Below are 24,947 nucleotides of genomic sequence, written 5' to 3'. Positions count from 1 at the left end.
TGCTGTCCGCAGTTTTTGCACAGTGGGGTCAAATCCTGATTTCAGTTGCAACACACTTCTCTCCCTTCCACAGCATCCCTTCGAGACGAAGTTCACCATCTCGTTGTCTGGAAAGCTGACGAGTGAAGATGAGTGAACCCTCTGAACTCTCTGGCTCCCAGCGCCTTCCAGCTGGATCACGACCGTCTTCAAGGCTGGTGTCGGGGTGCGGGGTGGCTTCGTGCGTAGGACCCTATGGGATCGGTGCGGGGCTGCTGGGTGCGTGTGTCTGCTTGCCCCGGGGGCTGATGCCCGCCGGGACGTCCCTGAGACAGAGCCTGTCTGCGGGAGCGCTGCCGGGGCGGGGGTGCGGCGGCGATGTGGCTGCGAGCCGCGTACGCCCGGCGGGGCGCGGGCGGAGCGCTTTGTGCGGAGCGGGGACGCGCGGGGGGCGCCGCTCCCGCCCGGGCCGTGCCCACGCCGTGCCCGAGGGGCGGGACCGGGGCGGGCCGGGGCGGGGCGGCCGCTGCCCCCCGGCCCACGCGGGGCCCCGCTCGCCACTCGCCGGTGGCGGCGGCGGCCGTGGCGGGCGCAGCGCGGAGCCGAGCGGAGCTCGCCGCCGCCGCGGGAGCCTGGTGAGCGGGGAGCTGCTGCCGGGGCGGGTACCGAGCCTCCGCCTCCCGGGACAAAGCCGGGCTGGGAGGGACCCCGGCGCCGCCACTCGGGGCCGGGGCGGGGCTGCCCGGGGGCCGGGGCTGTGCCGCTGCCCACCGAGCATGCGGGCGGAGGGCTGAGGCCGGGGTCTGTAGCCGGCTCGGGGAGCGCTCCGGTCCCGACCGGCATCGCCGCCCACCCGGAGAGCCCCGGCGGGCTCTGCCCGGTAAACTTTTCCCGGTTCTGGTGGGCGCCCGGCGCCCCGGAGGATCCGTCTGGCAGCCAGAGCTACTTGGGTTGGGGGTTTGAGCTTTTCTTTGCGCCGGAGCATCCTTGCGCCGCAGCCTGGAATCTCTATCCTAGGGAACAGGTAGCCGTTACATCGGGTCCTCGCCGGTGCCCCGGGACGCGCGGGGGCTTCGGGAATGCCTCAGACCCAGGTCCTGGCTTTCGGCTTGCCCGGGGACAGACCCAGGTCCTGGCTCTCGGTCCCTTATCTCTCGCCGATCCCGGCCTGTTTCCCCGCGCGGCGCCGCGTGGGTTGGTGCGGGTGGGTCCCTGGTGCACAGCCGGCGTGCGGACACGGGCCCGCCCCGGGATCTGGGCAGCGAGAAACGACGGCTGGAGACAGGGAAGCTCCGGTCTTTAACAGGCATTTGGCAGCGCCGAATATTAAACCAGAAGTGAAGAGTTTTTTCTGGTTCGGTGCCTGCTTCCCTCCCTTTGATTTTTCATTTTAATTTGCTGGCTCTCATCAGGACACTTGTTCAACTTCGGGTGATGCTGGACACTGCGTGCTAGATCTAAAAGGAAACAAAGGATAAAATATTTTTAAAGCTGTTTTCCCTGCAAATACCATTAACTTCATTGGAGGTGATGGAATATGCCTGAGAGTGATTCGCTGCCCTTTGGTTAATTAAGACTCTATGAAGTCCATGAAAAAGCCTATCTAAAACAGTGTCTTCCCTAAAAAGAGACACACAGTAGTCTGATTATTGAATCCCACTGATATTTTCCCTTTTTCCCCTGCTTTTCCAAGCAACAGATCCTAATTTATTAGACTGCCAGACAGAAGGAGTCTGCAGGTGCTAATGGTTTAGCCGATCAAAGACACCCTTCCCATAGGTGGCACTTGAATTCGATGATGCTTGTGGATCAGTGGCTCTCTTCCTCCTCACTTTGTCCCACCCAGGCTCTTATTAGTTGTCTTTCTTTATGCCATGTAGTGTGGGTGGCTGTTAGAGGGGCCGGCCAGGGCATCTCTGAGCCCAGAGGAAGGAATCTTTACTGCAGTGCAAACTGGTTTAGGGGTGCATGCAATTGCAAAAGTCTCCATAGCTCTGGTGGTGTTCCACTATGCCTGCGTGGAAGAAGTGCTTAAGGATCAGGCTGGTAAATTTTACTCATGTGCCTCCAGGATTGGAGTGTAAAAGTGCCTGTTCACTTGGAGACCCTCAGGAAAGGGGCCTCGGTTTGCCTGGAGGATCAGTTGGCCAGGGGATGATGACCTGAAGTTAGATGAGGAAGGACTCTATGGAGCCACGTGGGGAAATTGTATGTCCTTACACCCATGGCAACCGGCTGCATTCTCTGTCTGATCTTCTTTCCTAATCCGCTGAGCTTTGAGGGAGTCCTCCTCGGAAGTATCTCCAAAGTTCTTCCAGGTTTAGTTCTACTGGCTAGAGTGCAATCAGACCTGGTCAGGAGGGGGGGTGGCGGGGACAAGGGACACAGGAATGCAGCAGGAATGTCTTGTTCCTGGGGCATTTCCCTCCTGGGGAAGGAAGATGGGAAGGATTCCTTGTCTGTAAGTAATCCAAGAGCAAAACGTTTCTCCCCTTGCAGACAATGAATCGTTTCAGCGAGCTGACACTGTTATTTGTGGCTCTTGGCAAAGGAGATAAGAGCATTCTGCCAGACACTTGCTCAAATCAGTGCCAGCCCCAGCCCTGCTGATTGCCTTTCACTGGGTGGGAGAGAAGCCTTTGTGTACCACGGCAGTAATCACAGTGGTGCTTCTGGGTGAAGGAAGGTTGTTGCTGGTCCCCTTGGTTACACAGTCTCTGATTCTGGTCCTTGTGTCTCCAGGCCTTTTTATTTTCCAGAGAGAGGATGCCACTTTGGAGAAGAAATTTTTCCTGACTGGCTCTGCTTGTGGGGCTGTGAACAGCTATTTCCAAGACCCCTTTTCTTTACCCTTGATCTAAACCTTGCATGAGGCTGGTTATACATGCTGATTAAGCAGGGAATTAAATCACATAGGAATGCTGCTTGCTTGATGTCTTCTCTATTACAGAGCTATGCTTAGAAGTTGAGACTTTTCAAGTGATTGTGTGGGCTTTAGCTAAGCTGAGAAAAAAGCGTTGTAAACAATATGCCTTTGTGATGAAGTGTAATTATCACCTGTCCTATTAAAAATCTTCCAGTCTGGGGGCATAATCAAGCTAATCAGACAGTGTTGTGCTTTTCCAGATGACTAGGTGATCCTTTTGAGTGGCTCGGGAGCAAATGCAAAATGAGCAGTGGAGGGCAGTGCAGAAGACGCAGTGGGCTCTCAGTCTGACCCACGAGGATTTGAAGATGTCTGCGTGCAGTGACTTTGTGGAACACGTTTGGAAGCCCGGCTCCTGCAAAAACTGCTTCAACCCGAAGAGTTCCCATCGGCTGCAAACACCCCCAGACGTGAGAGCCTGTGGCGTGCTCCTGGATGGAGCTAGGACCAAGCCTGAGAGCCTCGTGTTGGAAGACGAAGGTATAACTACTTCCCCCTTCTCAAAGCCAACAATTGCTGTGAAGCCAACAATGATAAACTCGGATGTTTCTGACGCGTGGGCGGATGTGAATATGAATGCAGATCTGTCACAGGTAATGATTAATCCGGTCAAAGCATGACTTCCCGTTACTTACCTATCCTCGAAGTGCTAGGAATATCTGTTACAAACGCTTCCTTCCCTTTGTTTTTCCTTCTGGTCTTGACTCAGGATTTTAAGCCATGTATTGGTTTCTCAGTGTATCTTAGGGTGAAGCTGAATGAGCTGTTGCTCACAAGCCACGTGCAGAGCAGCTTAAAAATACATTGTTTGTTTAGGAACTTCCGGTTTTAAAATGAGGATGCGGGTTATTTTTCTGGGAAGTTTTACTGAAAAGATGTCTTGTCTGGTTGCAGACAGTGCTGACTGGATCTGTGGTCTTTGTGGGTGAGGAAAAAAAGTGCCCTGCCTTCCTACTCCTTCCTACCAATCTTTGCCAGAGCAGTAATGCCCTGTGGGTGTAGCTCCTCACCCTGACCAGTTGATACCAGCAGCGCCTCAACAGAGTGACGCACAGGCTGCTGCCCCACTGCCTGTGGCATAGGTGTGCTCCTATTTCCCCGTGCCCCAGAGCAGAGTCAGGGCTCACCAGCTCTCTTAGCCTCTCGCTGCTGTTTCTTTCTTTTCTTCTAAGGGGTGAAGGGCACACGAGTGCGAGCTGCCATTGGTGGTGGTGTTTGATCTGTGCGTGCAGATTTGGCGTGCCTGCTCCGCAATCCCTGCTTCTGAACATAGCCAAGCTGCTATCCCAGGATAACCCATGATAGTCAGTGTCTGTGTTCTGGAGTCACACACTCTGGAGCAGTGTGAAATGAAATGAAAATAAGCAGAGAGAGGTGCAAATATTCCTTCGCTCTCTGAATCTTTAATTGCACAGTGATTCACAGACAGGATGACAGGTTGGACATGTTTCTGGCAGCAAACCCATAGGAAGAGAAAGGAGAATGTCTTATTCCAGTGCATTGCTATTGTTGGTAATGCAAGGATTACAAATGGTCCAGGAAATACGACAAGTGTAGTTTTCCCTGGAAAGGTTTGTGGAAATTAGCGGTGAGGTGAGCACAGCAAAATAGATGGTGAATTCCAGAGTGCTGTTCTGCAGAGCTTGGCTTTTGTTTTTGCAGTTTGTGGATTTGCTTAGATTTTATTTGTCTTTCATTTTGCACGTGTATGTTCTGACAGGGAATTTGTCTCTTTGACCCATCCAGGTCAGCTGGGGCATGATTTCTGGCAAGCAGCTCCTCCTGAAATCAGGAGATGCACAGCGCCTCTGCCTTGACAATTTTGGCAATGGTGGTGTGAGAAAGCCTTTCCTTCACAACCAGCCCAGCGACTGCTTGTCTTGCTGTCCTCCCAGCTACTCCATGGTGGGTCTGCGTGGCCTGGAGAGTCGAGTGGAGAGAAACGTCTCCATCCACAGCCTGGTACTTGTGGGTGAGGTGGGCAAGCAGGAGGACAGAGGTAAAGACAAGGGTGCCCTGCCTCATCAGGTCCCCTGCCCTAATCCATCTGCCTTGGGAGACAGAGGCACCACTAACTCCAGCAGAAACACTTCTTCCCAAGCCAGAGAAGCAGCAGCACTCCCTTCGGGACGTGACTGTGGTCACATCTCCTCTGTCTTGGAAAGCGAAGGGGGCGAGTACTGTTCAATCACAAGCTGCCACAAAGAGCACCCTGTGCCCTGGGAGCCGTGTTGCACAGAGGAAAAGGCTGCACAGTGTGAGAAGGAGAGTCACACTCCCAGCGGGTGGAGGCAGAGGGATGCTCCCGAGATTCCAAGGCCAAGTGGTCGGGCAGTCAAATTCAGCGAAGAGGAGCGCAGAGCTGTGAACGTGGCCTTCTGCATCACGAAAGACCAGAGTGATCCTCTTCCCTATGCCCTGTGTTCAGACAGGAAAAAAAACCTGGCTCTCCACACTGAGTCTGCCACCCTCCCTGAGACCACAGGGAGCTGCAAGGCAGCTGCCCTTGCTTTGTCCCATCAGGATGATGAGTCGCCTCTCCCTGGGGAGCCCTCTGTCACTGGAGGCCCCCGCACTGAGAGTTCAAGCACCCCTCAGCAGGCTCTGGTGGAGCCGCAGCGCCCTCGCCGCACCGAGCCAGCCCATGGTGATCCCATCTATGCCGAGAGCACCAAGAGGAGGAAGGCACAGCTGAAGGCTGTTGGCAGCCAGACAAAAGCAGAGAAGCTGGCCCACGGCACTGCCATGGAGAAAGCTGATGGGTTGTGGCGGGATGGTGGCTGGGCTTTGGGAGGTGAGAAGGAGCACCAGGACTCCACTGGCCAGGTGGCAGCAAAGATAACTGTAATGACAGCACACACTGAGGATGATCACAAGACAATATTCCTCAGCAGCCCTGACTCAGCAGTAGGAGTTCAGTGGCCATGTATCAGCCCCACTTCCCACCCTGATTTTGGGACTTCATCACCTGCTATTGAGTCTGGACAGATTTTTCAAGCATCTGGATGTGAAAACAGCACAAGATTTCATCTGGCAGCTCCTGTCAAGACCTCGCTTACTGAGAGTCCAGCCATTCCCCCAAAGATGTCCAAAACCAGCCAGCCAGGCAGTGAGGGGAGCCGTGTGCCCCCAGTCAGCTCTCACCTGGGAAGGTTTGGTGATGACAACAGCCATGACGGAGCTGGCGCTCAGCTGCTGCCGAGGAGCTGTACTGATACAGGTGCCTTTGGGGTGGCCCCTTCTCCCTGCACTCATGTGAATGGGGTCTCTGTGGAGGAGTCCAGTAGAGGCCTGGCAGGCACGTCCTATGACAGGAGGCAGAAATACTATAACCCAACATGGACCAAGCAGGGCCGAATAGAGGAGGAGGAGGAGGAGCAGGAGGAGGAGCAGGAGGTCTCAAACCACCCGTGGACAGTAGGAGTTGAGAGTGGAAGAGCTGCTGCTGACTTTGTGGATGACAGCCCGATACTGGAGAGCCAGAGTGGAATGACCAAATCTTCTTCTTTCTCCTTTGAGTTCCCTAAAGACAAGAGCAATGGTGTGGAGCTTGCACCGCCACCGCCGCCGCCGCCGAAAAAGCAGTCTAGGTACAGCCCCGTGAGTGTGTGCATGCTGGTCTATTAACCCTTTGCAATTGGGATGGTTGCTGCAGGAGTTCATTGACTAAGAGGTGCTTCCCATTCGTTTTTCCTCCTTTTCTGTCCAAAGGTGGGCTTTCAGGAGCATGGGGGGGGTGACTGCACAGCTGTAAAGCTATTTGTCCTTTTACTCTGAAAAGCTATCTGATCTTTGCAAGTCTTGGTTTGAATGTCATGTGCACTTGTAAAAGCCCTTCAGGGCTGCAAGGTATGGCCTTAAGTCCCAATATTCAAGGCGGAAAAGGTCCATGCTGGGGATGGCTGGTTTTTCCCAGGTCAGCTGCATTCTGTTTTGGGAGTTCCTTGATGTTGAATAGCATAGAAAACCTGGCTGCAGTCTTCTCTTGTAGGTGGGACTGGGCAACTTTTCTTGATGCTAATAACAAGGGCCTCCAAAATCAACATTTTCAGTTTGGCTCTAATGACTTTCTGCTTCCAAGGTGAACTCTCGAAGCTGCAATTTCCCAGGGAGGGCTCCTTGCCTGCAAGCAGGTAATTGGAGCTTGCCGACGTGGGCTTGTTGTGTGTGGGAGCCACCTGGCTTCAGGCAACCTTCTGCTCTCTGCTTTCCTGCAAGTCAGGTTTGCAGGCAGGCCCCAAACAAAAGTGAGGGAGGGAGTGCTGTCCATCTGGGAAGGAAATAGCCCTGCTAAGCAAAAAATAAATAAAACAAAGGTCAAATGGGGGAAGAAAATTTGTTTTTCTCTCCATTAATTATGTTGTCTGAATATACCAGGGAAGGATACTTTCTCCTTTTGCAGGTGTCCCATATTTGCTTTATTGTATGTGGCAGTTTTGCTGCCTGAAACTGTGCATTGCACAACAGATTTGACTCCAGCTCCTTTATTTACAAGTCAAGAGAAGGGGTGGGTATTTGGAGGAGAACTTGGCCTTGGGGTCCATGGTCAAGCTCATGTGTAGGCATCACTGACCTACAGGATGAGACTGTGAATTTTCCATGTGTTTGAGGACTGGCTAACCCAGGGAACTAGTGTTTTAAATTGGCCAAGAGGCCAACAAATGAGGTTTCTCAAGGGAAGGGAAGAGATGAACAAGTGGCTTTAGTTCTTCTTAATGTTGGGCTTCCTGCTTTGATGCCACATGCCTGCTGAAGTCAGAGGGAACAAAAGATCCACAAGCAAATGAGCACACAGATGTATTTGCTCTTGTCCGCTGTGTGGTGTTATGACCCCAGAGGAGCGTGGAGCATTTTCTGCCCCTTTGAGGGGCAATTTCATGCTCCTGATGCAATTGGGCTATGCCAGTTCTAACAGTTGCTTTTGAGTCACCCTGATGGAAGCATCTGTGTGCCAGAAAGCCTGTGTGAAACTAGGCAGGGAAACTGAGGTGAGGGAACACGTGGCATCCATGACTGGGATCTCTGGCAGAGCTGTAAACCCTGCCAGGTGGTTGAGGTAGGTGTTGGTTACCCCTGTGGCTGCAGGGCAGGTTGTGCTTCAAGTATTTGTCTCCCAAAGGCCTTGATGCCTGTAGCTGAGCCCTGGGGCACCTTACTCAAAAAGAGCTTAGTCCTGCCTCCAGCTACCTAAGCTGGAGCCCAGGGAGCCCAGCCAGCTGAGGAGCAGTAAGGAGTGATCTGATCAGACTCAGGTTTTGCAAGCCCTGCTTTGTTTCTTTGCTTTGAGGGTGCTCTGTCTTTTGTCTCAAGCAAAACTGTGGCTGCTCTGAACGTGTCAGCGCAGGAGCCATGGTGGTAGGAGGGATGGCTGCACGCACAGCTGGTAAAATCACCGTGGTGGCATTGTGTCACCCTGGGCAATTGTTGCAGCTTCGGCCATGGCCTGGTGCTGGAGGAACACCCCCTCTGTTTGTCCTGGGCTGCAGCCAAATACCTGAAGAACCAGAATCACAAAGATGACTCCGAGGCACATCCACGCTCTCCTAGTGCTGGGCAGCCTGTGAACATGTGCTTGTCCCTGATGGAAGAGCCACTGATCCTTCTGTTAGGCTTACATACTCCCCACACTGAGAGAGCACCTCAGCCCAGGACATTCCCTGGTGGCTCAGCTGCAAAAGCTGCTTTGGCAGATGGAGGTGAAGCCAGTGTAGACCTGGTTGTGGCACAGGCTTGGGGCTGGGGGCTTAGCAGATCAGGGTTCATCTCAGCTGCAGGAAAGCCATGAAACTGTCCTTTTTCCTTCTAGATCTCAAGCTGCAGCAAGGCATTTAGATTTCATGCTGGAAAATTAGGTTTGCCTGTTTGACTTTCCTAATGAAATTTAATTGCTTATTTTAAGGAAAACTTGCATGTGTGTTTGACTAGTTATAAAGCAGAGAAAGAAAAAGTGAGTCTGTAGATTTTGTTTGGTTCATCTTGGCTTTAACAATTAAAAGGGAAAGATTTTTTACAGGGTAAATTCCTTCCAGAGACTGAGGAAGCTCTGGTTTGGAAATAAGCTGTCTCTTAGGATGGCAGAAGGAGCGATTTCAGGGGGGTTTAAAAGTTGTCACAAAAAAAAGGAAAATAATGAATATGTGCCTGGTTTTGATCCTATATAAAGCTGCTCTGGATCTCTTGCAACTATTTCTTCATGCAATCCTCTTTTTTCTGCTTGTTTGAAAGATTACAGATATTTGATGTTGGCTTGGTCTGAAACAGAATGACAAATAAGTATAATTACAAGGGGGAAAAGGCTGAAAGGGGAAGATGGTGGCTTTTCTTCCAAAAGCTGGGAAGGTAGTTGGCTAGGGAAGGAGCTCACCAGGGAAAGTAGGATCCCCAGGACGTGTACGTGCAATGATGATTTAAAGGCTCTTTGGTGTAAAACGCTCTAGTCTGGCCTTCAGTTTCTTGGCATGAGGAATGAATCTTTGCTGAAATTTATGTCTCTCTTATGCAGAGGGTCAGGCGTAAATGTTCCTCGTGGTTTCTTCTAGCCTCCAAAACCTTGATGGCTAGTTTATTTTGTGTGCCTCTTAAAGAAAGAAAACACTGATGCTGTTTTGCATCTTGAGCTGCTTTCATCACAATTAGTGCCACCTTCAAAAGGCAGTGGCAAAAAAAGCTTCTGAAATTTGCTGAGTGTGCTGGCATGGGGTAGCAAAGGTGCAGCACAGCACTTCCCCACACCTGTCACTGCTGAACACAGCCAGGGAGAAAGAGCCTGAGGAGTGCCAGGATTGCCTGTTCCGGTGCTGCTGCCACTGCTTGCTGCCGGAGGGAGCGGAGCACAGGAGTGTTACAGAAAAACTGCAATGCTGGGAATTGGATCACAGGAGAAGAGCCAGGTGTTGGGAACTGGATTGCCAGGAAAAGAGCCAGGTTTGTTCCTCGCTGGGGAGGTGGTGCTGGCTGGTGGGGCTGTGCTGTGTGTTCTTGCCAGGAGTCAGTCTGTGACAGAGCAGCAACTGTATCTGAGGCAGAATATTCCTCTTTTTTTACCATTCCTGAGGCACGCATTTCTCCTTGGAGCTCAGCGTCAGGGCGTACCCCAGTGACAAAACACACTGGCTTAAAAGGTTGTGATCTATCAGCTTATCTTTTAGGAGAGTTTGTTTCTTTTAAAATTAAAGTAATTCACTCTTCTGTGTGTTTCCTGTCTTACCACTTAAAAAAGCACAGAGGTGGAAATTGAAATGAGATTCTTTACCCTCTTCACCACATTAGAGTATGGAGTGATTTAATTTTTGACTCACCTACCATATGAATTCTGTACCTTATCTGAATTTTCCTGTGCATCTCCAGACTCCAAACCCTTGTTTCAACTTAACCCATGCTACATAAAACCCCTCTAGTACAGGGAGGAGCAGAGTATCCCTCTGAACAAAGCTAGTTCTTCAAAATCCTTTCTTTTCCTTACCTCAGTTTTGGTTTCTCCACATTTGCCAGCTGATAGCAGAAGGATAAATACAAATCTAAGCTTCAAATGTTGTAAGCTCCTGTATGCTGGGTTTTAATTTCCCTCTGCAACCAGGGGAAGATGCTGGAAGAAACAGCAAGTGGCAAGAGGAGGAAGATATAATTATTCACATTTCATGATAGACAAGCATATGGTACAATGGTGCTTCCTCTTGTGTAATAATTATGCCTAGCCATATGTTATGTTTGATGCCATAATGCAGTCTGGCTTTTCTCTCTTCTGTGCATTAGTTCCATTATTTTATATTGGGAGGAGGTGTCTTGTTGACATTATCACCAAACACCTCCTGGAGTGCAGTTTGCTGTGTGGTGATCTCTGTGTGCTCTCTTTCTCCTCTCCTCGTTGCTCTGTCACATGATTTATAAAGCTCAGCATCTCTGTTATCTGTTCAGTCCTGTCATCTGTGCTGAGGAGGAGTGTCCTCCTCCTGCTGGCACAGCAAGGCCGGGAGACACCCATGATGGCACTGCAGAGTGACCGTGGCTCTGTGCAGGGCAGAGGTGCCTTGCACGTCCTCCAGTGCTGCCAACAGCGGGACAGTGCTGCCCGTGGGATGGCTGCGGGAAAGGAGCGAGCGGGAGCCTGGCAGCTTTTCTGTCTGAGGGGCCTCCTGCTCTCAAAACCTGCCCATTGCACTTGTGGGAAGTAACCAGATCTCCATGTCAAATATCAGTCAGGAAATTCAAGAGGAAGGTATGTCCAAAGTCCAGGGATTCCTGGGGCAATATCCCAAGGCATGTGGGTCTTCTGTGGTTATGGGAGCCAGGCTTTGGGCCCATCACCACTGTCTCTCTGAGAAGTGTAAAGCGTGCAATTGGTGATGCTGGAGTCCTGCAGCAGCATTAGGTGGGACCCTGATCTGTGGAGAAATGTGAAATTATACACATGGCTACTAGTCAAATTGAGACATGGGAAAGATTAAGCGGGCCCTGGCTAGAGTTGCAACCTGAGACAAGGGAAACGAGCCGGGTCCCTTTTCAGTGTTAAGGGAACTCCAAACTATGGGGTTGGGGAGGGGGGGGGGGGGGGGTTGTTTTGTTTTGGTGTGCTTTTTTACAAGACCACTCTTTTCAGTCTTGAATTGTTTTAGGCAGGACTGTGAGAATCATGTGGAAAGTCAGCTGGATGAAATTGTTTATGATGGGAAAGCTTGGAAATAGGGAACTGGAAGGGTTGCCTGAATATGCCAGGCTGTTACATGGAGGATGTTGAGTAACTGAAGTTTATTTAAAGCTACCAGAATAGTTGGAGAGCTGAAAATCTGTGAAATCCTGTGGGTTTAGGTTATTAGATTGGGAGAGCTGACTCTGGTGACCTGTTCTTTATGCACAGGCACACGATGACAGCTCTGGTGCTGCTCTTGAAGTTGCTGGTTATGTTTTAGGTGCTGAGCAGGCATTTTTAAATTGATGTAAATTAACTACTGTTACATCTTTTTGAAGAGGAGTGTAGCCCACAGATGTTTACAAGTCAGTGGTGCAGGGCACAAACCCAGTGTTTTCTTTGGGTTTAAGATGGGTTGTGCTCTTTATTTCCAACACCCTTTGGTGATTTCCAATATCCTTTGGTGAAAAGGGCAAGACAGAAAATAGCCACCTGTGCCCTTGCACTCAGGTGAGGTGGAAGGAATACTAGCAAAGCAGGGGATGCTTGGGGTAGCTGTAAATCAAGGTCCCACAGGCTGTTGCAATGATGAGCTGTTCAGCTCTTGGGGTGGAATTTTACTGAAATGGGAGAGTTTGACCCTAGCAAGTTTTCAGTAGTAATACTTCGGTGGAGCGGGTGGTATTTTGATCTGTGCAGGCTGCACCCTGGGCTTCAAGCAGCTCATAGGAAAAGAGGGAGATGTGAGGCAGAGGTAATTCCAGGAGGTATTAGCTGGCCCGGCTGTAACATCTGAAACAAGAGCAGGATGTCGTTTACGCGGCAAACAATTTCTATTTCGGTGCGCCTATTCAGGAACTGCGCTTTACATCAGTCACGGCGCTGCGGGGAGGAAACGGGGCTCTCTCTGCATCTGACTTCACCCACACTGAGCGCAGCAAGGGCCACAGCCAGCACGGCTCTGGCCGCTGCGCCCAGGTTGCTCGGGGGAGGAATAGGTGTGGCTGTGCACGGCGGACCTTGGACCGCGCCGAGCAAAGTCTCATCTCTCTCTGAGTGCGGGAATGGTAAGGCAGCTCCGTGAGTTTGTGTTTAGTGATGGGAAAGAAACAGGAATGCACCACGGTTTCGGGGGGGCTGGGGGAAGGAATTTGTTAGAAAACATCTCGTCTGTGTGAATCAAGACTGGATATCTTGCTAAATCTTCTTTTCTGATGGATCCAAATGCTTTTTTGATTCTTGCCGGGTCAGACAGTGTACCAGCATGGGTGTGCACCCTTGCATTTTTTCCACCCAAATTTCTAAATGTTAAACATCTGAGAAAGCTATAGGATAAAGTTGCATCTTTACAGTAAAAAAAAAAAAAGAAAATTAAGTGCAGTTGGTTGCCTTCAGCAGCATTAATCATAACAGACCTAAACCCCTCAAACTCTCTCTCTCTCTCTCTTTCTCCCTCTCTCATTTTTTAAACTGTGACTTGTGTGGTGCATTGTGAAGTTTTGTAAATTGTCCTATAGAGGCTTGCTGTGATAAATTCATCACTGGTGGAAGACCAGTGTCTCTGCTGAAGTATACCTGAACTGGTTTTTACAGCCTTATTTTCATCAGCCCTTGCATATTTTTAGACCAAGGCTGCTCAGGCAAATGAGGAAGTCTGGCAGAAGTTTCTTCCGGGCTTCTCATACACTCTGCTCTCCATGTGGTGGTGTGGACACAAGAGTAAGTGCTTTGTCTGGATTGGGAATGAAACATTTCTCCATCCTCAAATAAAAGTCTGTGTCTGCTGTGCTTGGGAGTTTTGGATGAGGAGGGGTCCCATGCATGTGACCAGGGTGCCACACGAAAACGGTCGTGCATGTCCTTTGTTTGTCTTTCTCAGCAGCCATTCAGCCGTCTGATTAGGAAACACCGGATACCTTCCAGCAAGATAGCTGGTGGAAGTCCTTTTACTTCTGTACAAGTCTGCTCCTAACCTTTTTACATTCTTAATCAATGTGTTGAATTTTATCAGCAGATTGGCAGTTTTACTTAAAAAATGTGGACTGATAACCTTTGTGTTCTGGCTGGCAGAATGGGAACTGTTCCGATGCTAAGAGTGTTTATGTTCTTCTGTGCTGCCTGATTTCAACAGTTTCTGTTGTTTTCCAAGGCAGAAACATGACGAAAATGCAGGGGAAATTCTTTATCTTAGCAAAAACTCCTGCTTGCCTAAACTGGTCACTTAAACCATGACCTAACAGGTTATAAGCCCAGTTTATGGTTAGTTTATTTATTTTTTTAGGCAGAAGCTGCATGGAAAACTGCAGGTCTTATATTAAAAACTATGTGGTAGGTTCTGAGTTTGGCAGACTCATGTTTTCTGCAGCGATGCTTCTTGTTTTGTAAGGTGTTGGTTGTTAACTGTGATGCACGGTTGGAGATGGTGGGCTCTTCTGCTACCTGTGCTTCTGTCATGCAGGAATGGGGTTCACACACCCAGCCTCGTCTTGCCTTCTGTAAAATGGGAGGAGTGATGCTACTTCCTTCCCTTGAGAATTTTGTTGGAGGCAAACACTGGTGGGTCCCCACTTCTGAGTGGCAGTGGCCAAAATAGGATGTGGTTCAGGACCTCACATGTTCTAGGTAAAGGAGGTACAGACTTCAGCTGAATGCTCTTGGCTCACCAGCTTTCCCTCTCTGATCAAGCACAACTAGTTTGGCATGGGGACTGCAAGCCTATAACCTGCTCAGAGTCTGTGGGATGCAACTCCCCAGGTATTGGAGAAAGAAGAAAAGTGCACAGGAATGAGGTAGTTTGGCGTGGCAGTGCACTGTGTATGGATAGGTAGAGACCAAACTAAGGCTGCTCTCAGCTTGAATCTCCATGTGAAAGCAGGCAGGGTATCCTTTTGCCATCTGTCTCCTGACTTCTCTTTCACTCTCTCTAGGCACGCTCTGAAAATGAACCCAAGTAACACTGAGTTGGAGAGAGTCAGCAACAGCTCTGCAGAGAGCCTCAGCCCACCCTTCAGGAGCACCCACGTCAGCTTCACGGCTGGCTCCAGCGACAGCCTCGACTCGGACACACAGACCGGCAGTGATGGCAGTAAGTGACCACTGCCATGGGAGAGGTAGCATGGTGCCTGAGACCCGCTGCCCACTGGGACAGCATCCTCGGGGCAGAGGTCACGAGGGTCCAGTCCTCAGCTCCCCCAGTGACCCTTCATCTTCCCACTTCTCCTACCCTTCTGCCTCTTGATGCACTCTAGATGAACGTGGCAGAGTCAGACCAGCATCACTGACTTTTTCCTCTTTCATTCAGCACGTGCCAATATCATTCACCCTGTAGATCTCCTCTGGTCTAGATAAAATCTCCATATAAAAACAATCCTGCTTGTGCTTCGTGCATTTCACGTTGTCACAAGAAGCCCTGCTATAGAAAGTCCTACATAGATTTGAGAAGTACCAGAAGGAGTTTTGTGCTAGACATGATCTCTCCCTCTCATTGTGTTCCCAGTTATTTCTTAAGGGGGAAAATCTGCCTGCACTCGTTTAACTGAGATTAAAAAATACTTACTATGAAGTCACTTTTTTTCATCAGTGTGTAACTTAGACATGCACTAACGTGCTCAGCAGCTCAGAAAGTATTTCCTTAGCAAGAGCAACCTTCATGTAGTGGAAGTTCTGTCTTTCCAAGAGCAACAATGTACAGCAATAAAATTAAGAGCCAGAGCTCTGGAAACTCTGTTTTTCCACCACTAACTTAGAGTCTGAGAGTGAGACCTTGCCAGGAAATTGCACAGGGGTAAGAAAAACTCACATATGTTGGATTTTTACTTGCTAGGCACAGAAGCATTTTGCTGTCAAAAATGATAGGAACAAGAGGATTTCTCTGCCTTCACTAACAGAAGCAACTGTTTAAACTCATCATGGGAAAGATGAGTTTTTAAATGAACACTCAAATGCAGTTTGTCTTGCTGATGCAAGCAAGAAGCTGTGCAGTCAGTCATTGAGTGAGGTGAGCTCAAATTAATTGGCTATGCTGTCAGATGTTAAAATATGAAGTGGAGGAGAGCTTTTAAGCCCTTGACATGCAGAAGGACTCCATGCTGAAGGTGCAGAGCACTGTTAGGAGAGCTGTGAAAGAGGTTAATTCATTACCTTCTGCTTGGGGCAGAGCCCAGCAGCATATAAAAAAACTTAAGAGCAGTTTGGCATTTGTGGGCTAGGCATGTGGACCGGTTGCCAAAGATTCCAGTGCTGACGTTTGTTTCCTAAGACTCTCTCAAGTAAATCTTGTCTCTTGAAACAGGGATTCAGCTGCATGTCCTGGCAGAGATGCCTCTGATGAGGTACTCATGGACTGCACACTGAAGAATTTCTCTTGGCTCTATCCTCTGCCAAAGCCCCGTGGATGGAAGTGGCAAGAGGTTCCATGCTGAGTGATCCCTGCCTGTGGCTTTTGACAGGGTTTTAATGGAGAGAATCTTTCCTGTGGACCCATTAGAGTATGATGCAGATGTGTGGGTTTTCACTAAAGTTTGGGACATGAATCTCAATTATTAAGGCAGGTATTTCTGAGCTGAAACTGGAGAGAAGTCACTTGCTGGGCAACTGGGTGTACAATGCAGGCACACACCTGGGGCAAGGGTCCAACAGGATTCAGATAGCTCAGCACTCAAGCACTGGGGCAAAAGAGACATCTGCTGATTCACTTTTCCTATGGGGCTGTTTCTGAGCATATTGTCAGAAATGGGCTGTTGAAACAGCTTTGCATGGGAGACCTGCAGAAGCTGAAATCTGTGCTGCTCATTCCTGAGGTGTCTCTCAGACGTTGGTGTGATGGGATAGATTAATGGAGGTGCATACAGAGAGCCTTGGCACTGGAGGAGACAAATGAAAATTGACCACTGCTACCACAATCTGGTGGGGAGGGATAGGGCCAGATGGTGCCAGCATCCACTATGGTAGCTGAGAACCAGGGGATCTGCCCTCACCTCATGTGGTCTCAGGTGGTGGAGCAGCTAACAGGGATTGCTGCTCTAGCACAGCTGGTGCAAACCTGCAAGTGACACGCCAGGACAGGCTGGGAGCTCAGGGACCTGAGCCCCTGCACTTGGAGGTTGTACGTGATTGCTGGTGAGTCACCTGGGCTGTGAGGAGACAAGTGCCTTCCTCGGGCTGACACAGAAAATGCCCCAGGGCATTCCTCTGGAGCAGGCAGAAAGCTGCAGTGAGGAAGTGCCTGCTGGCAGCTGAACCCTCAGCAACAGCTTTGGGAGGAGGAAGGATTGTTTGCTACCTCTCTGCAGCTTTGGAAGATAGATTTAAAGAAAGCCATAGATCGTGCTGTCTGCTAAACTATTTGCTATTTGCTTGGAGCAAAACCCCACCTGTCACCTTTCAAGGTTTACACTTGCATGCGACTTGTTAGCAGAGTCCCGTTTCTCATTCAAGTGGTATAGATAAATTCCCTTGAATCATTGTCTCTCTTCTTTTTAATTTCTCCTCCACTCCACACTGGTTCTTTCTCTGTGACCTGAAATTATTGCCCTTTATTTCAATGTCAGATCACCTTTCTGTCCTTTTTTTAATGTCCCACTTCTTTCATGACATGTAAGTGTGTTACCCATCTCCAGTCTGGCTTGGGTAGGAAAGCAGCTGGTATGGCTGCCCAAAATGAGCCAGCCATCCCAACCCAATCCATGTGCAGTTGGCATGTGGAGCTGCTTGGGGTTTAGTGCTATGTAGTGGGGCCAACCTGCCCTCTGAGCAAAGAATAAGCTGGAAAACAGGCCGTGGGGAGAAGGCCTGATTTTTTTCAGCAAAATGGAAATTGCCAAAATCCCAGGCTTTCTCAGCAACCCTTCCCCAGTGTGAAGCAGAGAGAAAGGTTCAATGTACTTAGAGTGCTCCAGTACAGCCAGAGGGCTGGAGCTGTGTGCTGTGAGTCAGTCTCTCCTTATCATGCCCTGCTGCTGAAGCACTGGGTGGCAGCTCCCAGGTGAGAGAGGCTGTGTTTGAAAGATTGTCCTTGTATCAAGTGCTTCATTCTTACCTGTGGATGACATCACAGCTTAAATATTTACCCTCTACTACCTTTTTACTACTGTAGATGCAGTTCATAAGGGAGTGGTTTCAAGGGTGAGGAAGTGCATTTCTCTGGATGGCTGGCTGCAGCCTGCTTTGCAAACGTGCTCTATTAAACTGGATTAAATTCCTAACCCCTCCAGTGAAACTTTGCAGTTGTGAATAGCTGAAGACTATGAACTGGGATCAGATGTAACTTGGCATGCTGCTTTTCTTCCCAGCCAGGGCCCTGGGAGTGGCAGGGAAATGGAGAAGGACCTGTGCTCTCAGCCTGCAAGGCCCACTCATGGCATCTTCTTGTGTGTTGCTATCTCCTAGGACACTCATCTGAGCCGAACCACTCGCCCCCTCCAGCCGAGAGCCAAGTATTTCCCTCTGTCCCTTTCCTTCCTGTCTCCACTGAGGATGGTCCCTCCTCTGCCCCCAGCTGCCCACCCCCTCTGCCCCAGAAGAAGACAGTGATCAGAACTGTGTCTTCTCCAGATGGCTTTTTTGGGGGACAGGCATCTTCAGGCAAAGCAGCTGGTGCTGCCAGCCCCAGGCTGAATGCCAGCCATTCTGAGAGCAATATGTGCCTGCGAGAGGAGCCTCCCTTCGTCCACCCAGCCAGCCTGGGGGGCCGCCCTGGTGCCTTCTCCTCCTCCGAGTCCCTGGAGAAAAGCTCCAAAGGAAACAGCTACTGGGGCTCAAGCACTGCTAAGAGCACAGGGGCTTGCGGGCCCAGCAGAAACCTCCAGTCCCTCTCCTCCTCGCAGCTCAGTGTGTCCAGCCAGGTGTCCTCGGCCTCCAGCCTCCACAACCTCCTGAGCAACATCGACAGCAAGGAGGGGGTGTACAGCAAGCTGGGGGCCCTGTACGCCGAGTCCCTGCGCCGCCTGGTCACCAAGTGCGAGGACTGCTTCATGCGCGAGCAGAAGAACGAGCTGCGCTTCAACGAGAACAACTGGTCGCACTTCAAGCTGGCGTGCAACAAGCCCTGCTGCGACTCGGGGGACGCGGTTTATTACTGTGCCACTTGCTCCAAGGACCCTTCTACTACCTATGCTGTGAAGGTAAGTCCACAGCCAGGAGGTGTCCAGGCTTACTTCCGTCTTCTAGGTGGATATGTGTGCATTAGCAGCACACGGCATCTCATACAATGTCTTGTTTTCTCTGCTTGTATTTTTCACAGGTGAAGTTAGGCAAGCAAAACTCCTTCCAAAATTGCCTCTTTCTCCTTACTGCTTGCGAAGGTTAATTTGAAGAAGGAGTTTTCATTGTAACAAATGCCAGTCAGATTTAGCTTATTGCTAAAGGGGTCTGAAACCCAACCATTTTCTCTCTCTGAAAACATCTTTGTGCAAATACTCTGTTGTAAACTCAGAGGCATTTGCCTCTGATGACACAAGCTGATGAAAGGCTGCTCAAAAGACAGCATTTTTGCCTCTGCCTGCCTTTTAAGTGGAAGCTCTGACCCAGATACTGAGTGCTTACATGATCTTGAAACTACAGACAATAAGATATTGCAGATCCCAATTAAACAATGTGAGGCTGACCCAGACATGCTGTGTAAGGTCAAGTCTGAAATATTTTCCTGTAACTCCATGGAATACATGTTTTGAAGTGGAAACTTGAGGTGCAATAGTTCAGCTCTTTGAAACCTGGATAAGTAAGCTTATCCAACCAGTTCCATGGACATCCTGTGGATTTTGGGTCCTTGATCAATGTTACTACTTGAATACAGAGATTTTAATTTCCCTTCTGACTTAACACTGCGGACATCTCACTGCTGCTTATTCCTCAGGTTGTTTTCAAAGCCTAAAGTAATTCCCAAAAAAGCACTGTCAGAGATGCATTAAGGAAAGAAAAAAAAAGGAAAAAATGTCTGCTAAATTGTTTCCACCATTATGAACTCTAAGGGTTGTTCTACAATGTTTTAAAACATCCCTAAGGGATATTCTAGCTAAGTGGTAGCTTAAAAGCCAGTTCATATCCTAAAGGAAGTACAGTCAACCCAACAGGGGGGCTGTAAATAACCAGAATCGAATTAGATGAGATCTTGCACCAATACCCCTAGTCCAGCACTCAGAGCCGCAGCTTTTCTTGTGTGTTATACCTAAATCCATCACAACTTTCTTCCTGAAGCCTAAGAACTGTTGTGCTCCTTTTCGATCTGCAGTTCCCTGTGGCACACCCACACTTTTGCTTTTGCCTGCCGTGCTAGGTGGGGTTCAGTAGCTCAGCTCTGTGGCTGTAGTGCATGAATTCCTGCCAAGGCAGAAACAGCACATTTCAGCCTCCTGACAGGACTGCACTTGTGTCCCTGTGTGTGAAGTGGGCTTACTCTGTGCCCTAGGGACGCTGCAGAGCATCTTAAAGTCAAAGCCACTGCAACAAGGCCATACTCTGTGCCAGCATGGTGATGTTATGTATGTGTTTATCCATGTGCACGGATACGATTCCTGTGTGCCACCATCCCTTTGGCAGCCAAAGTAGGGAATGAATAGTTGTGAAACAATTCAGTTGGCTGATCCCTAGCTGCCCCTCCTGGCTTCTGGTATAGATTTTTTGACATGAAAGAGATCACAGACCTATAGTTAAAATTAGACTTGGAAAGCTCAAAATGGGCAGAAGATCAGACTTGAGCCAAGAAGCCTATTGAGAAACAGGAGCCAGAGTCTGAGCTGTGCACAGACAGACATGACTATGTATAAAACAGTTTGGAAATGGCTTTAGAGGAATTAAGCCAAGATATGCTCCATGCCTTGGCTTCTTTCTCCACTAGAGGTGTGTGACTAAGCCAGCCCAGGCTCCTAATTGGAGCTTTCAGCAGGGAGGATGCCTCTGGTGCAGCCAAAGTCAAGAAGAATGGCTGGATGGGGAAGATTTCCCTGTATTTGTTTGGCTGTAGTTGTTCTTCCAGAGACTTCTCTCTTGCCAGGAATTCCCCCCCTTTTCCTATGCCTTACATGACTTTCCTTTGGGAGAGGAACAAGCAGGTTTGTTAGCCAGAGGGCTGGAAGGCCTGCTCTGCATTTGGGGACCTCCTGCATCATCCTGGGTCCCACTGCATTCATCTGCATTCTGCCTAGCTCTCCAAAGCTTGTCTTTCCACAAATAAGCCAGGGCAGGGTATTTTTGTTTAGAAAAGAGAGGACAATAGGGATTTGAAATGCCCCATCTCCGCAGTTTTGTCTCATCTGAGTGAATTATCTGTGAATGCCTAGATTCAAACCTTTGCTAGAGGAATACAAAAGAAACCCTCTTCTTCAGCTCCCCTCTATTCTTGTGTATATTTTAACTTGGAGGCGAAATTGATTTCTCGTTAAGGTTTTGCACGCATGCTGTGACTGGCACTGGCATGCTGCAGGCTTGGAAACCTTTTATGCTGAGTTTCAGCCTGTTGCTTACTCCTGTGGATGACATATAAACACATCGCTAAATAAAGGGGAAAAAAGTATAATAGAAATGCCAGAAGGCCCCATAAGCTAATGGATACTCCTATAATAAACCTTGCTTTGAGTCTCTAATGCAGTATAAAGCTAAAATAGGGAAGAAAATAAAGATAGAAGTCACATAGGTTAAAGAGAATCCAGATTATAAAATGCATTTTTCTCCCTAGAGTTTGCTGCACTTTCACTTCTTTCTAGGCCTGTTGTAAGCTCCCATTTTCTCTTTGGTGGTTTTTTTTTTTTTTTTGCCTGTGCTGAGGAGTACAGCTTATTGCTGGTCTTCTTCAGCCATTGATCAGGGGCAGTTGCATACGCACAGAAGTGAAATGGTTGAGGAGGATGTGAAAGTGGCTCCAGGGCTTGGGACCAGAGAACGATCAGGTGGGAGGAAAGTGCTGGAGGCTTCTGCCCACCCCTCACCACAAACAGCACTTATATTCACAGTCACTTCACATTGAATGGCACCTCATCCAGGAGTGTTAACTATCTCCAGAGATGGAGACAGCTTGTCTTCTGCCACAGGCTTTGCTTTTCTCCCTCCAGGAATGTCTCTTGGGTTGCAGGAGTTTATCTCAATGATATCTGTGATGTAAAAGACATGTTGCTTCTGTTGGCAGTGAAACAAAATCTTCAGAAGTTATTCACGGTAGGACTGTCCTCCTTTCCTCCAGTTACTGGGCACTGCCTGGCAAAGGAAGCCCAGAAATGCAACCTAGACAGACAGCTGGTGGCTAAGGTTGGGCTATTGCAGGACAAAAACAATCCTCAAATCAGGAGATAATGTAAAGTGCTTAAGGGACCAATGCACATCTTGCTTCTCCTGTTGTCTTCCAGAGCATCTGCAAATCACAGTTTAGCATCCCATCTCTCAACTTCTGGTCTCTGCCCTGTCTCTGTCACTAGCTGATGAGACTTTTCTTTTGGTCTCTCTTCACAGATTTGTAAAACCCAGGAGTCCAAGGTAGCTGCTTCGTACTGCAGCCCCTCAGTGCCAGTTCACTTCAACATCCAGCAGGACTGTGGGCATTTTGTGGCCTCCGTCCCCTCCAGCATGCTGCTGGCCTCAGATGTGGGGAAAAGCATGCCTGGAGATGGCTTCCATCCTTCCCGCACCGCCAGTGAGCACGACTGTGTGGTGGTCATCACCCGCGAGGTGCCGAGCCAGACCACTGCCGACTTTGTGAGGGACTCAGTGATGCTCCACCAAGCCAAGCCGGAGCTGTATGAACGTCGTGTTTGCTTCCTGCTCCTCCAGCTCTGCAACGGCTTGGAGCATCTTAAAGAGCATGGCATCATCCATCGTGATCTGTGCCTGGAGAACCTCCTGCTTGTGCCCTGCAAGCCCCCCATGAGCTGTGTGAAAGCCAAAGATGACAAACACTTACCCCGCCTCATCATCAGCAATTTTTTGAAAGCTAAGCAGAAGACTGAAACTGGAGACTCCAAGCTAAAGAAAAGCCAGGCCCGGCTGGCCCCGGAGATTGTGTCGGCTTCTCAGTACAAGAAGTTTGATGAGTTTCAGACTGGTATTCTCATCTATGAACTGCTGCACCAGCCCAACCCCTTTGAGGAAAAGGTGCACCTCAGGGAGCAGGAGTACAGCCCTGCGGACCTCCCTGCTCTACCCAGCCTGTCCATCTACTCCCGGGGACTCCAGCAGCTGGCCCACCTACTACTGGAAGCAGATCCCATCAAGCGCGTGCGGATCACCGAGGCCAAGCGGATGCTGCAGTGTCTGCTTTGGGGGCCCCGAAAAGACCTCGTGGAGCAGCCCCTCAGCCACGAGGAAACCCTGCGCCAGGTGCTGCAGAACTGGGTGGACATGAAGCGTGCCCTGCTCATGATGAAGTTTGCAGAGAGGGCCGTGGACACGGAGCGGAGCGTTGAACTGGAGGACTGGCTGTGCTGCCAGTACTTAGCATCTGCTGAGCCAGCCTCCCTCTTGCACACATTAAAACTGCTGCAGCTGCTCTGACCTTGGATGTGTCTCGGAGGCAGCTGAGGGCTCCTGACTGCCTTGTGGCTAAAGGTACACAGCCCTTTCATACGTGAGAGGTTTGAAGCTCAGCTGCGAATGCACGTTCAGCTCCCGGCCCGCACTGCAGTCACAGTGCACACGGCATGTTTAGTATCCTCAGCTCTGTTAGTTTGTGAGCAGGCAGAACTGGGAACCTACCCCTATTTTGGGGGAATTTTGTTTTTTGGTATGGTATATGTGGACTAATAAACTCCTGCCTGTGTGTGTGCATGTTTCTAATGAACTTACTGTACTGATTTGATTTCTGTGCCTATGGGACAGTCTTCCGATCCCCACCTCTCCTAAAGCATCCGAGCCTTTTTGCCTGGGAGCAACACCACGCTCTAGAGTGGTGTCATGGTTTGACAAACCACAACAAGTGGGAAGCAGGGATGAGCGCGTGGCTGGTTCTCTTCAGGAGCAGGGGCAGTTCACATAATGCTCCTTTGCAAGGGAGAACCTGGGGCTTTCAAATTCACATCTTTTGTGAGTTTTAGCATCAATTTTGCTTCTCCCTTCCAAAGCAAAAATTACTGCTTGTTTCTGTGTATCAGGTCTTTTTTTCTCTGTGGGCAGTTCAGGATCAGCTGCCTGTTACCTTTCTTAGATACTAATACAGCCTGGCTTCCCTGTCGAGTGGTGCAGCTGTAGTGGAGCACCACTCTTGGATGTGAAGGGGTGAGAGGGAGCTCAGGGTGGGTCTGTTCATGAGAATGATGCTGGGAATTACCCCTTGTAAAGCTAATGAAATGGAAAATCCCCAATTCACCTCCAAGGCTTTGGGGAGAAAGTCAGGGCCAGGTTGCTTTGCTTTCCCCATCTCTCCAGCTCCCTCCCTTTGCCTGGTAATTCACCTGTCCCTTTTGTCTAACATTTATTTAACTCCTTTATCAAGAGATGAGCTGGGGCCACTGCAGGCTGGCAAGGTCTTATTGCTGCTGGTCTTTGAATGAGAAATGCATAGGGCTGGGTGCACTGCAAACACGTTTCTCCAACAGATGGGATGCAGGAGCAGCACAATGAAAGGTGGAGAAACCGGCCTGGCTCCCTTCAGCCCCTTTCCCTCCATCAAGACATAGAGCAGGCACTCAGACTGGGAGAGAGGCAGTACTGCTGAGGAAAAAAAAAGATTTTTCAGTGGTTGCAAGCTTCTTTTACTTATCCACCCCAACATGAGGCAGAGATGAGTGCCCTGCTCCTGACAACAGTTCTGCAGCCCTTGGAGAAGCAGTAAATTTGGGACATTTGGAAAGAGCCCAGTATCAGCTTATCTGAGACAGGATGTCACTAGCTGAGCTACCCACCTCCCAGCTCTATTAGGGAGACAATCATGAGCAGCTTCCTCCAGCCTTGATTCATCTCCAGACTCAGCCTGGTCTTTTGGGGAATTTTAATTCCCCGGGTTTTCTTGACATTTTGTGTACTTTCTGTGAATCCTTTCCAGGCTTCTCACCTGGATCTTTCTCTTTTTTTAATCTGTTTGGCTATGGTTGCTGCTGCTGGGAGGGGATAGTTCCTTGGCTGGGCACCCATTTGCAATGAATTTCCCCTGATCCCCTTAGGGAGGAGGCTGTGCACGTCCCTGCCTGCTGGAAGAATGTGGGATGGTTCCAACTGCGACCGCTGGGAATTTTTTTTCATTGGCTTTTTTGCATCTGACTTTTGGGTCCACTTCCCTCTGGTACAGGTAGCAGGAGCTTTCTAGCTTGTGCTAGGGAACCACTGTGCATCCCATGGATCGTCCTGGGCACAACAGTCTGGAAGGCTCTGACTTGCTGTATGTGGTCTCACATGGGCCAGCAGAGTGATGAAAGAGCTAGATAACCTGGCTGAAGGAGCCCAGCATGTTTTTCTGAGATAAGATGAAGAGATGACTCAGTTTCTAAGCATGAATGTAGG

General features: G+C 49.6%; 1 protein-coding gene across 2 annotated transcripts; it reads left to right on the top strand.

The window, feature by feature from the left end:
• The first annotated feature begins 500 nt into the window (after window positions 1-500).
• PRAG1 (PEAK1 related, kinase-activating pseudokinase 1) lies at window positions 501-23,451 on the top strand. 2 transcript variants are annotated; one of them, XM_038136414.1, is made up of 6 exons: window positions 501-614; window positions 3,106-3,498; window positions 4,652-6,495; window positions 14,459-14,616; window positions 17,919-18,652; window positions 21,969-23,451. In XM_038136414.1, exons 2-6 carry the CDS (start codon window positions 3,142-3,144, stop codon window positions 23,004-23,006), a joined length of 4,131 nt encoding a protein of 1,376 aa, XP_037992342.1. In that variant the 5' UTR covers window positions 501-614; window positions 3,106-3,141; the 3' UTR covers window positions 23,007-23,451. The 2 variants fall into 2 exon arrangements, with proteins under 2 accessions (XP_037992342.1, XP_037992343.1); XM_038136415.1 differs by lacking the exon at window positions 501-614 and adding an exon at window positions 674-1,003.
• The last annotated feature ends 1,496 nt before the right edge of the window (window positions 23,452-24,947 follow it).

This window comes from Motacilla alba, chromosome 4, assembly GCF_015832195.1.
Source record: "Motacilla alba alba isolate MOTALB_02 chromosome 4, Motacilla_alba_V1.0_pri, whole genome shotgun sequence".
NCBI lineage: Eukaryota > Metazoa > Chordata > Aves > Passeriformes > Motacillidae > Motacilla > Motacilla alba.
The sequence above is the reverse complement of the archived record's forward strand: the minus strand, read 5'-3'. Positions and strand labels throughout refer to the sequence as shown.

Coding starts and splice junctions, on each gene's coding strand:
- PRAG1 (XM_038136414.1), top strand. CDS start 3,142: ATGCAAAATGAGCAGTGGAGGGCAGTGCAGAAGACGCAGTGGGCTCTC. Junction 3,499..4,651: donor TGAATGCAGATCTGTCACAG/GTAATGATTAAT, acceptor TGACCCATCCAG/GTCAGCTGGGGCATGATTTC. Junction 6,496..14,458: donor CCGCCGAAAAAGCAGTCTAG/GTACAGCCCCGT, acceptor CACTCTCTCTAG/GCACGCTCTGAAAATGAACC.